Consider the following 15350-nt stretch of genomic DNA (forward strand, 5'->3'; position numbering starts at 1 on the left):
AGTCTAGGACATTAGCAAAAGAAGACATTCATAAAAATAAGAAGTAACCTCGCCGCTTCTTGTCAAAATACCGGAATACATATAAAAAAGTAAGAGGTTGTATCCAAGACACGACCGTAGATTTGATGTAGGATTACGTAAGGTAGTTTTGATGTCACAGCAAAAGTATAGTATATATTAAATCGATTTCTTAACTCGTTATCAGTGAAAAAGTTCGATAGTTTGAAAGTCGAAAGCAATTTGAGAGTTCTGTTTTTGAGTTGCTCTGTCGATGTCCATGTAGTACAAGCCAATCCTGGACGATATGTCTTGGATACAAGCTCTTACTCTTTAGTTAACTCTTTTAACAGTCATTTGTGGTTCTGAAAAGGACCGATGGGTTGGAAGCTTGGAAGCCAGTTTAGAACAATTCTGTGGAAATTTTTCCTCGATGTTCTTGAAGATGAAAGCGGTGCGGAAATGAAATATGTAGTATTGAAAACACATCAATCATCTGGGCCTACCGGACGGTACCTACACGTTTATGCTTTTTGATGCAAATTTAAAGCCTCTTCTATTAAAAGAATTCAGCAAGATTATTTTTTTGCATAATTCTCTTAATAGGAGGGGCTTTAAATTTGCATCAAAAAGCATTAAGATAGGTAAGGTCTGGCATGCTTAGTGCTTGGTATCAATATTCGGCGACTGTGTTAGGGAAACCACTTTTCCCATCACGGATACGCCTCGTTTTCTGATGTTAAAATTACGCATCAAATGGTCATGTGGTATTCGGTCATTGCGAGGATTTTTATGTACCACTTCAATACTTTACGCATTTGACCGTTTGTGGTTGGTTGCTGGGTACATTATCAAAGAGCTTTGGGGTGATGTGACTGGCAGCAAAGCGAGCGAACGTTCAATGCAAATTAACTCTAAAACAACAACAGAACCGTTTTGTCGTGATTATTAGGGCTATTAGGGTGTTCAACACGGATGAAGCTGACGAGATGTATGTTGTTTGGAACGAGGGTGGTACGCACGGCATAGATGGCCCACAGCGGCTCACGACGAGCATAGCTAGCTTTGATAGCTAGCTGCTAGCGGGGAGCCTTTCGTTGTGCAATTCAATTTTGAAATCTGTGTTAAGGAAAGCGCTGTTTGCAGGCAATCGGTGATCATTTTATTATCATAGCAACACTTTCACATGCGTGCAATTTGCAATAGTGACATTTTGAAAAATGATAAACCGGACACCACCACACACGGTGATTCAATAAGCTTCGTTCAGTGAGACCGGACGGAATTTAATTTTGAAATCTGTGTTAGGGAAAGCGCTGTTTGCAGGCAATCGGTGATAATTTTGATCTCCATTGCAACAGTTGGACATTTGTGTAATTATCAATAGTGATCTATTAAAAATTTATAAAGAGATCATTTAAGCGGATTCGTTGAAAAATGTCCTATTGATTTGCGTATTAAGAATTATAATCCATCATCTCTAGATCAAAATCAGACCACATTCATGCTGCGACCGACTTTGGATTTTGAAATTACACCCCCAATGTTGCCTTAAAAATACATCGTATGTTAGATTTATACATATGGGAACTGACACCCGATAGATGACCTTGACAAATGTCCAAAAAAAATACTATTTATCAAATTTATGGTGGTCCTGAAAAGAAACCGTTTTGTCGTGATGGTTGAGTAATGCTGAGCTATTAGGGTGTTCAATACGGATAATACGGATAAGGCTGGTGAGCTGTATGTTGTTTGGAACGAGGGTAACGCGCTTGGCATAAATGACCCGCAGCGACTCAAGAAGAGCTACTGATTCCGATCCATAGCGGTGTGGCTTCTTCCTCCTTCTATGGATGCTCATGCGGGCTCTGCAGCTCGCTGCTTGCAGGTAGCCTTTCGTTGCGTACTGGAGAACAATGTTCAACGCCACACGCCGTAAGCACTGCTGCTGCTGATACCGACGACCGGACACCACCACACACGGTGATTTAATGAATCCGATTTTTAAATCTGTGTTAGGGAAAGTGCTTTTTGCAGGCAATCATAATCGGTCATAATTTTGATCACTTTTGCAACAGTTGGACATTTGTGTAATTTTCAATAGTGACCTATTGAAAATTAATAGAGTGCTCAATTTAACAGATTTGTAGCAAAATTTCTAATTGATTGGCTTGTTTAGAATTAATATCCATCCGCTATTGACAGAGTTATAAGTGGTCAAATCCTGACCACTTTTCGTAACGCGGTCGATTTTGCTTTTTTGAAATTGCGACCCCTATATGTTGCCGAAAGACGTAATCCTACGTAAAAAAAACATCAAAAAATCCTGGGGGCCCTATATAATTCTGGAGGAGGCCTGGTCGCCTTGGCACCCCCTTTAGCTACGCCAATGTGGAATGGGATGAGGACATCGTAAAAGTGAAAGAGTCAGGGAGAGGAGTGCCAAACTGAGAGTTCACCATCTGATGATGATGATGATGATATGGAACTATCACTTTTTTTTTTTTTATCTAGTTCGTTTATTTGGAAGGCTCAATCGCGTTAGCTTTACGGAGCCGATAATTCATTGTTCACTGTGTGTAACAAGATTCACTTAATTCTATGTCTAGTAGGAGTTGGCCCGATTACTCGCGGCTTACTCGAGGTTAGAAGGGTACATTTTCGAAGGATAGGATCAGGGGAGGAGCTTGGGGTAGGGTTTCGTTGTCTCATCAGAGCGTTGTCGCCAGTATGAACGGTAGTGCTGTTCTAACTTCGTCCGGAGTTCGACCGGCTATGGTGGGTGACCAGTGGGCGACGATGAGACTCATCGAGACGGGGGGACAAGACAAACAAAAACTAATAAAGAGAGACAAAAGACAAAAGGAATTAAATTCTTATACTAGACATTTGAAGAAAGACATAAACGGACTGCATATAGCAGAGATCACGGGTTGCCAACACGTCTCTGATAGGAACATAGGGTTGTCTTCCTTGGGCCTCGAGGGTATTCAAAAGTCGCTCTCTGGCGGCGTCATTATCCGTACATTGCCAAACTGCGTGTTCGATGTCATCGTAACCGTTTCCACACCGACAGATGTTGCTGTCCACGAGGTTTATTCTATTGAGATGAGCATCTAGCGAGTAGTGGTTGGACATAAGTCTACTCATCACGCGAATGAAGTCACGACTTAAGCCCAAGCCTTTAAACCACGCTCTCGAAGAAACATTAGGAATAATTGAATGTAACCACCGTCCAAGATTTCCAGTGTCCCAATCGGTTTGCCAACTCGAAAAGGTACTCTGACGCACTAAATGGTAAAATTCATCGTGTGAAATTTGCCTGTCATACAATTCGCCTTCCTGCGCGCCCACCTTTGCGAGAGAGTCCGCCTTCTCATTGCCTGGGATTGAGCAATGTGAGGGGACCCATACAAAGGTAATCATATATGATCTTTCGACCAGTACACTCATCTGCTCCCTTACCTTTGAAAGGAAATAAGATGAGTGCCTACTTGGTAACTATCACTTAATGTAGCAAAACAATTCAAGACTAACAACTGAAAAGGTCTAAGGCTCTTTTCTCGCGAACCGAAACTTACAATCTCAAACCTAAAACACAATCGTGTATAGGAGATTTTCCCCTACCTGTTCATTTTGTTGGTTTGCGTTGGCGGACTTCGGTTCGCGACAAAATGGCCTTACAAGGTTTGCTTGCAAAATAGGTCTTTTCAATTGTTGGTCTTGAATTGCCGGTAGACTGTGGACTATCTCTAATTGTACTAAACCTGCCATTGCATGAAGGGCCAAAAATTGTTTATCCACGGGATAAAAGTGAATCTCCTTCCAACAACAGGATCATACAACCTGTCAAAAACAGGCCATCCAATAGCAGGATGCCCCAATGAATATGGATAATAGCCCGCCCTCTTTTATGAGAGTTCACCATCTATACAAAAATCCTTTTAATTGCAGTATCGTCAATTTTCGAGTTGAAACTAAGCCTTAATTTGTTCCGTTTTCAGTAATTTGTTTAGATAAATATGCAGATGGAAGATACATTTTACATATTACGTATAATCTTCGAGTGTTTACACATGCAAAATGCTGTAAATATATATATTTATAACTTCCGTCATATACGTCATGAAAGGCTGGTTGATGTGCCTCATCAAAGACGACTTGATCAAAGTCGAGCGCTCTTTGATTCTCCCGCTTCACCGAAGCTTGAAAGAAGCACAAAAGATGGGAGAAAGAGAGACACCGACTGAGGTGCTCGAATGATGCGAAGCTGCTCGACTTCCACAGAAAAAAGAAAATTTGCAGTCTCTGGTGTTCATCAACCCGTAAAAGCCCGGGACTTTTTTTTAAATATCATCGCGGTGAGTGGTTCTTACATCTGTTCTCCCCCCAGGCACCCCCCTTTTTGTTATATATATTCAAGAATATCAATGCGACAATATATTGATTTTTACCTCAGCATCGGTTTCGGATGCTCCGGATTATGGATCCATATGGTCAAATCTATTGTCTATCATAACCGTAAGTGGGATCGTTTGAAATCAAGATTTACTAGAAAAACTATGCATGATCCAAAAAAAAAATAATCCAACCTGCTCTTGCGTGATATTTATTGAAGACGAAATGAAATGCATTCCGGAAAACCATTGCTATTACAGCGTCCTAAATGATGGTCATACCCAAACTGTTTTAACCACTGCTGCTCTGAAACTATCCTACCTTCGTCAGGTAGCCGGTAAAATTCATCTTCCAATATCTTGCCAGTTCCAGCAGAAAGCGGTCATTTTCATTACATAACAAAAGCCTAATGAGATGTAATGACAAAGTGGAAGATGCACAGCACACCTGATGCAAACGCTAATTTCAAACGTTCAATCAGGGCTAAGCATGATTAATGTGTGCGTCAAGCTGAGCCATTTGATTTCGTGTCAGCTAATCATCTTTATATCATTAAAATGTATGTTTCGTGTTAATTTGGCAGGCGAAAATGCAAAAAAATGCGGTGAATTATTGCGTCAAGCTTGCCTTAAAGTGGGCTTTCTCGAGATATTACTGAACACACATAAAAAAAAAAGATTCAACAAATCCTACAAACGACGCTCTAATCTGGCTAAAGCCCTCGTGCTCAACTCGTGCATAAAAGCAAACGAGTCCTTTGAGAATGCACGGTCCCAGTTCTGTTAAAAGGAGTGCAGAAAAGCGAAACGTCCAACCATAAAAAGCACTTTGACCATCTGGTTTTTTTTCAGCTTTATTTCCTCCGTGCATTCTTCATACCTATCTACCGGCTCCATAAGTCATCCTCTCGAAAATCACCCAAAAGCTCATACCGAAAGAAGGGCAATTATGTGCTTCATCCGCTCCCCCTAGGCTGATGATAAAAGCAAGAATAACGACTTAACTAATGTGTGGAGCTGCAACTCGAGGAAGGAGTCGGAGGGGGATGAAAATGCCACACCTGGGAATTATTAAATTTAATTCCGTGACACATGATCACAGGTTTTTTTTCCCTCTAACCGCACAATTCTGTCTGGTCTGTGGACGACATCTCCTTGAGTCAGGAAGGATTCAATTTTCGGCGACCTCAGCCACCAGAAGAATGGCGGAAGGGAAGGAAACGAATGGGATTGGCAAATTTACATATTTAATTGCCTGCAATTTGCATACTTTTGCCCTCCCACTTTTGACACCTTGTGTTCAAATAACTGGACCGAGAGGAAGCGAATCGAATCCATTTTCGATCCGACAGAAGCCGTCACCTGTGCGCACCGTTTTCATCCTGTGCAGCGTTAATTGCTGCTCTTCCCATCTATCCGTTTGTGTGAAAGGATTTTGTTTTGCCGCAATAACCTGCCTGGAATTGATTGCATTTTTAACGACATAGATTTGAATTTCAAATTCAAGAATGTCGCTTGCAGTGTTCAATCTAGAAAATAACGCATTCAAGAACAGGAAAAAAAATGGTGTACTTACATTAAAAACTAAGTATTGTACTAAAACTCCCAGCGCTTCCACGCCCCGGTTGGCATGATTGAGCAAACTAATATCGACTAAATTGTTGTTGCGGAGCGATTCCACATTGTTTCCACCGCCGCCGCCACCGACGACGACGACGGGTGCCAATGTCGTCTCGTTGCCAATCTTCTGTTTCGGCTGCTGTCCCCCGCTGACGACCGCCGGAGCCAGTCCGGTGCAGCGAGCATCTCCTCCCAAGATCAGAGGAGAGCTCGTCTTTTCCAGGATAATGGTACCATTGCGTTGAATGTTGGCAGCATTCTTCAGTGACGTCCCATTGCTGGTGATGCTGTTGTTATTGTTGTTGTTGTTTTTCGGACAGGATGGCGTCGTGGTGGTCGTTGTGGGTGGTGCTACTGCCGGGAGGGAACGGATCAAGGTCTTCGTTTGCGATTTCGGGGAATTTGTTCCGGACTGCTGTTTGGCATTCGGCGTTGGGCCAACTAAGCGGTTGTGATCTGGAAAATTGAAAAAAAAGAGTAAACGGAGTTACAGAATGATTCTCATGGATTTAAAATTAATTTAAAATAGAACAGTCGTAAACAATTCGTAGCGGAAATATACACCTGTTTCAACTGCAAACACCGGACGAAAACAAACTCTGACGCAAAACGTCTAAATATCTTCGAGCTAATTTAAATTTCGGCTGAAGCTGATTTGCACTTTCCAAATAAACAATTTCAGAATAGGGTTACTAATTTCAGAAAATTCAGATTCCAATCGTTGACCAGCAGGGGATGGATCATTTCATTCACAATTTTCGCTACATCCACAAGTATCTTTTCTCCCAGCAACACCAAACTTGATAAATTTTGTTTTAATTCCGCCGGGAGTGTTCATTCAACTTTTTCCAGCTCGTTAAATTTTATTGGGCGCAGTAGCACCGTACGCGAAGAAATGAAATCAACAACAACAACAAATTCCGCGTCGAAAATCTTACGCTACATCGCCACCAACCGCGAAATGCGAGCAACCGGCCGGTCGCTGGTGAAGCCGTCTTGACCAGTCGGCAGCACATGTCCGGCCGTAAATATTAAATTTCATGTACCTTTTCCGTTTTCGGGTGGAAATGGACTAAATGGAATAAACATTCCATACGGGCTGCAAATTATGGAAATTTTCGCGCTCATTTCTACTGTACGAATTCATTGAGAACATCTCCTTGAGTTTCTTCTAGATTTCTAGGTGGACTTTGGGTGGTACGGAATGGCAGGGATAGAGAACTGCGACAGCACAGACGTTTGCTTGTCAAAAACAAAAGAGATGTGCGTTGTGCTATTAGGTAGGACCCAGTGTTTATAAATATATGCGCACATACGGAATGTGCCTGAATTCTAAAATTTTACAATTTCCATCAATTGGGTGAAATACAATATCCTGCCACATTAAGGAACTATCATCCCAAACTTTGTTTTTGTTTACATCAATTTTGAAGCTGTTTATATAGTAATATGCCTTTCGATGAACTGCATACGGATTTATTTGCGCTCTCTTAATTTAAAAAAAGAAAAATGTGTGCTGTGCGCGCGCTTTCAGACGATCCATGCGGAGAGGTTAATCTTTCCGACCACAGCCAAAACACAAATTTCGCCATGCCATTCACTCAAAGAAGCAATAAGCAATTTTTGCACAGTGCTTTCAATTGCATAATGAAAAAAAAGGTCAAGCTGTGTGCCCATATCAGCATTGACCGCCCAAATTTAACTGCTAAAGTGTACTAGTCCTATTGAGAATCAAGTTGCTCGGGATTATCGGAATATTTTCTCTCGGGTAATATTTTTGATGATTCTGACTGGGGACTGATTTGGACGAAGTAAGATCTATAACTAAGACATTACAAAATATGAAAGCTCAAAGTAATGATGGAATTTTCTATATCCTCATCAAAAAACTCCCAGAGAGTACCTTGTCTTTCTTGGTAAAATTATTTAACAGATGTTTCCATTTGGCATACTTTCCTGATAAATGGAAAAATGCAAAAGTTGTTCCAATTTTGAAGCCGGATAAAAATCCAGCTTCTAGCTACCGCCCAATAAGTTTGCTTTCTTCAATAAGTAAACTTTTTGAAAAGATAATTTTGAATAGAATGATGCTTCACATCAATACGAACTCAATTTTTGAAGATGAGCAGTTTGGATTTCGCCATGGGCATTCAACTACTCATCAACTCTTAAGAGTTACCAATTTAATTCGTTCAAAAAAATCTGAAGGCCACTCAACTGGAATTGCTCTTCTAGACATAGAAAAAGCATTCGACAGTGTTTGGCATGAAGGTTTGATTGCTAAATTGAAAAAGTTGAATTTTCCACTTTATATTATGAAATTAGTTCAAAATTATTTAACTGACAGAACTCTGCAGGTAAATTATCAAAATTCCAAATCTAATCGACTACCTGTTAGAGCAGGAGATCCTCAGGGTAGCATTCTTGGGCCTATATTGGAAAACATTTTCACTTCCGGTCTCCCTGATTTACCTCAGGGTTGCCACAAATCTTTGTTCGCTGATGACACAGGCATTTTCGCTAAAGGAAGAAGTCTTCGTGTTATTTGCAGCAGACTGCAGAAAAGTTTAGATATTTTCTCTTCTTATTTACAAAAATGGAAGATTTCTCCCAATGCTTCCAAAACTCAACTTATAATATTTCCACATAAGTCTAGAGCTTCGTTTTTGCTACCTAGTAGTCTTACATAGTCACTATGAACGGAGTTCCAATTTACTGGTCAAACCAAGTGAAATATCTTGGATTAACTTTTAAAGATCACATTGAGGGCATTCAAGCCAAATGCAACAAAAATATATAAAATGTTTGTATCCTCTTATAATAGAAAAATCAAACTTAGTATGAATAATAAACTTCTAATATTTTAACAAGCTTTAAGACCGACCAGGCCGGTTTTTAGACTAGGCTAACATGAAATGTAACAAATAAAGAGTTAAAAAAATCTGCTAAAGTTGGTTTGGAATTTTAACGCCAAAATTAACTAATTATTATTATTTTTTTAACAGGCCGCTTATTGAATAAATCCTTAAATTAACCTAATTTTGAAAATGAAAATAAGTACTTTAATTATTAATAATAAAGTTCCAAACATGTTCACCCATCTTTTGAAAACTTAATTATGTAAGTTATGGTAAAACAACTTTGGAAATCAAAGTGCCCCTGACATCACAAATCTTAATGATACAGAACTATGACAGACATGTGGTTTTCAACTAAAGCTTATTTAGGTTAACTGAAGTTCAGTTTATCTTCACCTGTGCTCAATAAAAATTCTATAAAATAACACTCGTTGGAATGTCATTTTGATTATTTCATTGTAGGGGAAATGGCTCTAATGTTGGTCTATGGATCTAAGATTGGGCCCATCGCTACAAATCTGCTATTTATCAATTTTATCTAAATGAACGCGTCATTGGGACGGTACTAATGGATAGTTTTGGTCGCTATTGAAAATTCATATTCTTGTTTTCGTTCGAACCGTTCGAGCCATATAAAAAATATGATTTTGTATAGTTCGAAGGGCTCGAATGAAGACAATAATGTGGGTGATTGACACAGATATTTGTACTTTGTTTAGTCACCATTTCCCAAGTAACGGAAAATAATAGAAAGTTGAAGATATACACATCATAATTCCAGTTGGAACGTAATAATAAAATTCGGAACTTGTATGCATTTGAACAACTTTTCCAAAGACAGCAACCTTCTATGATGCATCATGGTATGTACATAAGCACCGACAGATAGGAGAATTCTGATCTGAATTTTCCATTAAACAATAGGTCTTATCCATCTGAATAACTTTCCTATCGACAGCAACCTCATATCTCGTTTTTTTACTTATCCTGGTCCGACATCCCTCAGGATTGCACCTGCATCACAATGTTACGCCAATTCACTCGGTCCGTGGCTGCTTGTCTCCAATTTCTTGACTGTCCCATACTTCCAAGATCCTGCTCCACTTGGTCTAACCACCTTGCTCGCTGTGCTCCTCTTCGTCTTGTACCGGCCGGATTCGAGGCAAACACCATTTTTTCGGGATTGTTGTCCGGCATTCTTAAAACGTGTCCCGCCCATCGTACCCGTCCAGCTTTCGCAACTTTTTAGATACTGGGTTCGCCATAGGGTTGCACCAGCTCGTGGTTCATCCTTCGCCCCCATACACCGTTCTCACATACCCCGCCAAAGATGGTCCTAAGCACTACCGGTCTTATCAGCGGGGTGGAGTTTACCCGACCTCAGGGTCTTGTGGAGTCCGTAGTAAGCACAACTTCCTGCAATAATACGCCGACGAATTTCTCTACTGCAGTTGTCATCCGACGTCACCAATGATCCGAGGTACATAAGTTCATCCACCACCTCGAACTCATCTCCGTCGATTGTCACGCTTCTGCCTATGCGAGCCCAATCCCGCTCAGTTCCTCCAGCTAACAGATACTTTGTCTTCGACGTATTCACCTTTAATCCTTGTCTGCTTCACGTTTCAGTCTGGTGTACTGCTCCGCCACGGCCTGAAACGTTCTGCCGACAATGTCCACGTCGTCAGCGAAGCAGATGAACTGGCTGGACTTATTGAAGATCGTGCCCCGCATGTTGAAGCCCGCATGTTTCATAACACCTTCTAGCGCAATGTTGAACAGGAGACAGGAAAGACCATCGCCTTGTCGAAGTCCTTTGCGAGTTTCAAACGAGTCCGATAACGCACCCGATATCTTCACGCAGTACTGTACACCATCCATCGTAGCCCGGGAAAACCGTTCTCGTCCATAATCTTCCACAGCTCTTCACGGTCAATAGTATCATAAGCGGCCTTGAAATCGATGAATACGTGGTGCGTAGGGCTTGATATTCATAAAGATTTGGTCCGTTGTCGATCGCCTGTCCACAAAACCGGCTTGATAACTTCCCAAAAATCTGCTTGCTAGCGGCGATAAACGGCGAAAGATGATCTAGGAAAGCACTTTGTAGGACGCGTTAAAAATAGTGATCGCTCGATAGTTCTCACATTCTAGTTTGTCGCCTTTTTTATATACTGGGCATATTACTCCCTCCTTCTACTTCTAAGGTAGCTGTTCTGTATCCCAGATCTTGACTATCAGTCGGTGCAAACATGTGGCCAACTTATCCGGGCCCATTTTGATTAGTTCCGCTCCGATACCATCTTTCCCAGCTGCTTTGTTGTTCTTAAGACTTTCGGATAGCATCCTTAACTTCACCTATCGTGGGAGCTGGCATGTCCCCCTCAATCGCTATACCGACGAAGCCATTCCTGCTGTGCTGCTTCCACCTTTCAATCACCTCACGTTCGTCCGTTAAGATACCCCCTTGCTTATCCCGACACATTTCGGCTCGCGGCACAAAGCCTTGGCGGGATGCGTTTAATTTCTTGTAGTACTTGCGTGTTTCTTGAGAACGATACAGCTGCTTTCCCAAGCAACACGGCTTGTCATAAAGAAGTTGAAAATACTTTGTAATGGCTAACGCAAAGAATCACTAATACTTTAATATACATCATTTAATACACTTATACAACCTAAAAAGCGCAAGACGCGGAGCTTATACAACTAAATACTGGTATTATAACATGTTTTGGAAGCATCATAAAAACCAGCGACAAAAAAAAAACAATAAAAATCTTGAGCATGGGATTCGATCACTGGTCCTTGGCGTGGTAGACTTGTTTCTACCTGACTAGACCAACACCGCTTGATGAAAGGTTTGTTATAAGTATCTATCATGTTCTTGCCAATGGCATGGACATTATTTTCTCGTTCAACACGCCTTCGATCCGTCATGAAGACGTTTTGTTAGTAGCAAAGCGTACATCTAATTGCCAGAATGTTATTTAAACGTATTTTCAACTCCTTATAAGACAACCTGCACATTTTCAGTTGTATTAATTTATGGGATGTCATAAAAAAGTATTTTCAACTTTCTTTATAACAAACCTCCGAATACCTCATAAGAAACTGTCAATCACTGCATGAAGAGACAGTCCGGCTCAATGGCACCGTCAATGTTTACGTCAATTTGGATTGAATTTGGATACGACAAGTTTTATAGGGGTATTAAAACAGTTAGATGCACGTTCAAATAACATTTAAAGATAAAAGCAAAAGAAAACTATTTTGGAAAATGTTGAATCGAAGAAGTATGAAGAAAACATCTTTAAACCTCATGTATAACGTAAGATGTTTTCTGCATCTCTTATAATACATTTATACAACAATCCGTTCTAATTCTTTTTCAAAAGATGTTTTATGTGTTACTTGGGCTATTTCTTCGCACTCCAGCTCTTCCAGGCGGCGCTTCTTGTCCTGGAAAAGATGGGTTTGCTGTCTTCGCTTCTGTTCATATCGATCCATATTATGAGGGGTTCCAACCCCCATGGGTTTGCTGTCTTCGCTTCTGTTCATATCGATCCATATTATGAGGGGTTCCTTGATGCAGCATTGTCACCCGCTCGTCGTCCCAACGGCGCCTTCAGCAGCGCTGTTAATGGCTGCTTTCACGTTGCTCCAGCAGTCCTCAAGAGGGGCTTCGGTGAGCTCTCTCCCTCATCCGGCAACGCTGCGTCGAGGCATTGCACGTACTCAGTTGCGACTTCGGGCAGCTTCAGTCGCTCCAGATTGTACCGTCGCGGGCGTCGGTACCGAATGTGGTTGGCAACGGAAAGTTTTTGGCGCACCTTGACCATTAGTGGTAGTGGTCCGAATCGATATTTGCACCGCGATAGGTCCTGACGTCGATAATGTCCGAGAAGTGCCTTCCGTCGATCAAAACGTGGTCGATTTGCGATTCTGTCTGCTGCGGTGATCTCCAGGTGTACCGATATGGGAGGCTATGCTGGTAGTAGGTACTACGTATGGCCATGTTCTTAGAGGCGGCGAAATCGATAAGTCTTAGGCCGTTGGCTTTCGTTAACTGGTGAGCGCTGAACTTTCCTATAACCGGTCTGAATTCGTCCTCCTGGCCGACCTGAGCGTTAAGATCTCCGATGACGATTTTGACGTCATGGCTTGGGCAGCTGTCGTAAAAAGCGTCTTTATCGTCATCGTCACTTGCTAAGTGAGGACTGTGCACGTTGATTATGCTGACATTGAAGAAATGGCCTTTGATCCTCAACTTGCACATTATGCTATCGATTGGCCACCACCCAATCACGCGCTTCCGCATTTCGCCCATCACGATGAAAGCTGTACCCAGCTCATGTGTATTGCCGCAGGTCTGGTAGATGATATAACCATCCCTATACGTATGTACCGACGATCCCTTCCAGCAAACCTCCTGCAGGGCTACGATGTCGAACTTGCGGGCCCTCAATAAATCGGAAAGAATGCGGGTACTTCCCAAGAAATTGCGAGACTTGCAGTTCCATGTTCTGAGTTTCCAATCGTTTGTCCGTTTCCGTATCGTATTCATATGAATTCTCTTTTGAATTTTTATGCAATTGAACTCAGAATTTTCATAAATTTCTGCCTAGATTGGACTCCTTGGACTCCTCTCCTGCATTCAATTGGAAATTCAATTCGTATTCTCCTTATAATTCCCAAAGTATTTCCTCAGAATTCTCAAAACAAAAATCCATCACAGAGTAACTTTGACAATCTTCTCAGAATTCCTTTGAGAACCCTCAAATTCTATTCCATTGGAATTCTTCTCAGAATTTATTTCGAAATCTTTTGGAAGTATCTTCAGAACTCTCTTGGAAGTATCTTCATAAATCACCCCAGAATTCTTTTAGAACTATCCGCTGGGATCATCTGTGAAGTTCACGGGATTTTCTTGGAATTTTCTTCAGAGCTCCCTTTAAGCAAAATTTCAGAACGAATTTTGAATTCTTATTAGAATTGGACCTAAAATACTCATCCAATCATGCTTCTCAGAACTCCCGTTAAAATGCACTCTCAATTATATTGGAATTATTTCCAAAATTGTTTCAGAGCTGAATTTTGCGTCTCTAATAATTTAAACAATAATCAAAAGCGACGCTCGTTTATTTTAAGCCAAGTTTAACTATGTAGGTATACCTGGCTTAAGATTCAAGCGGATATGAAGAAATCGGCCCTCGGAGCACTTAATTTTACATGAGACTTTCGTAGTGTGTACTTCGGTATTCTTCTCTGATATATCTTGGTGTCATCCAAAATTCTCTTAAATTTACTTTGGATTTTTTTTTAAGTTCTTAATCATCCATGAAAGACTTTTGAAAATCTATCACAGACCAATACCTTTGAAAAGATTCCAAGGTTTACAATTTATTTTCTGGGAAAAGAGGTTAATTTTCCCCGATTTTTAATTGAAATTTAAAGGCCCACGCACATTTGATCCGGATCGGACGCGTTGCGGTAAAGTGACAGCTAAACTTATTGTCTAACTGTCAAATTTACGTCAATGCAACGCAAATGGATCTAATGTGGGTGGCCCTTAAGGCATTTCCCAATAGTTTTCCTGGGGTTCTAAAGTTTTACGGTTCACTGGTCAAAAAAATTTGTTAAAACTACTTTGTTAAAGCAACTGTAGACTTTCTTAGTGCCAAGTACCCAGTTTAAACATTTCGTTGATATTTTTAAATTTCACTCTATTTTAGTAGTGAAAAAGTGACTTTAGTGACTTTTTGGTGTAAAAAGTGAGTTTTTAGTGACTGACTTCAAAATAGTGATCAAGTCACTAAAAAGTAACCTGCTACCAGCCCTGTAAGGCTCAACCGAATTAATTTTACAGAGCTGAGGATTTTTAGTCACTATACAATACATCTTAAAACTATAGTCCAATGGTACAACACAATAAACACTTTATCTTCCGCTATCCAAAAAGCCTCCTCCATCAGAACTGGAGCTGCTTCCAGTGGTTTCATTGTATGGCAGTATCGCCAACGGAGGGCAGTTGGCTTCCATTGCAGCAATGGACACAAACCGTGGTCAGCACTCACACACTTATCACTAAACGGTTGCTTTCCAAAGTCGACGACGCATCGACCGAAAAAACTGCTGATGAAGAACAATAAGCAGGACCGCACAATGGTTGCTGCCGAGAAAACAGACGATCGCGTAGTTGCCTGCTTTTGTCGAAAGCCGAGCGAACACTCTATCGGGTTCAGTTGCAGAGACCCCTCCGGCATCATGAATGTCTTCTTCTCTTGACTCACCGATTTTGAGAGAGCGATATTTTCATTGTTTGGATGAGAGAGGAAAATAAATAATCGTTGAAGAATGAGAGATGAAAATATTGTCGATTTTTAGCTCTGCGAAATGCAACTTGAGTGCAGCTTAGCGACAATTTTGATCTCTGGTTTGAGCCAACGCAAACATTTATATATTACGAAAGTATTCA

General features: G+C 41.0%; 1 protein-coding gene across 2 annotated transcripts in view; it reads right to left on the reverse strand.

Moving 5' to 3' along the window:
- The window catches only part of toc (toucan), a 494668-nt gene that overhangs the window by 26795 nt on the left and 452523 nt on the right, over nucleotides 1-15350 (reverse strand). For both annotated transcript variants that reach the window (XM_065229539.1, XM_065229538.1), the window contains exon 7: nucleotides 5974-6473. In XM_065229539.1, coding sequence (XP_065085611.1) covers nucleotides 5974-6473 — 500 coding nt within the window. The remainder of the gene's footprint in view (nucleotides 1-5973; nucleotides 6474-15350) is intronic.

The sequence above is a fragment of the Ochlerotatus camptorhynchus genome, unplaced genomic scaffold (genome assembly GCF_037179485.1).
Source record: "Ochlerotatus camptorhynchus isolate MF236.1 unplaced genomic scaffold, CSIRO-AGI_Acam_v1.1 ptg000316l, whole genome shotgun sequence".
NCBI classification, from domain to species: Eukaryota; Metazoa; Arthropoda; class Insecta; order Diptera; family Culicidae; genus Ochlerotatus; species Ochlerotatus camptorhynchus.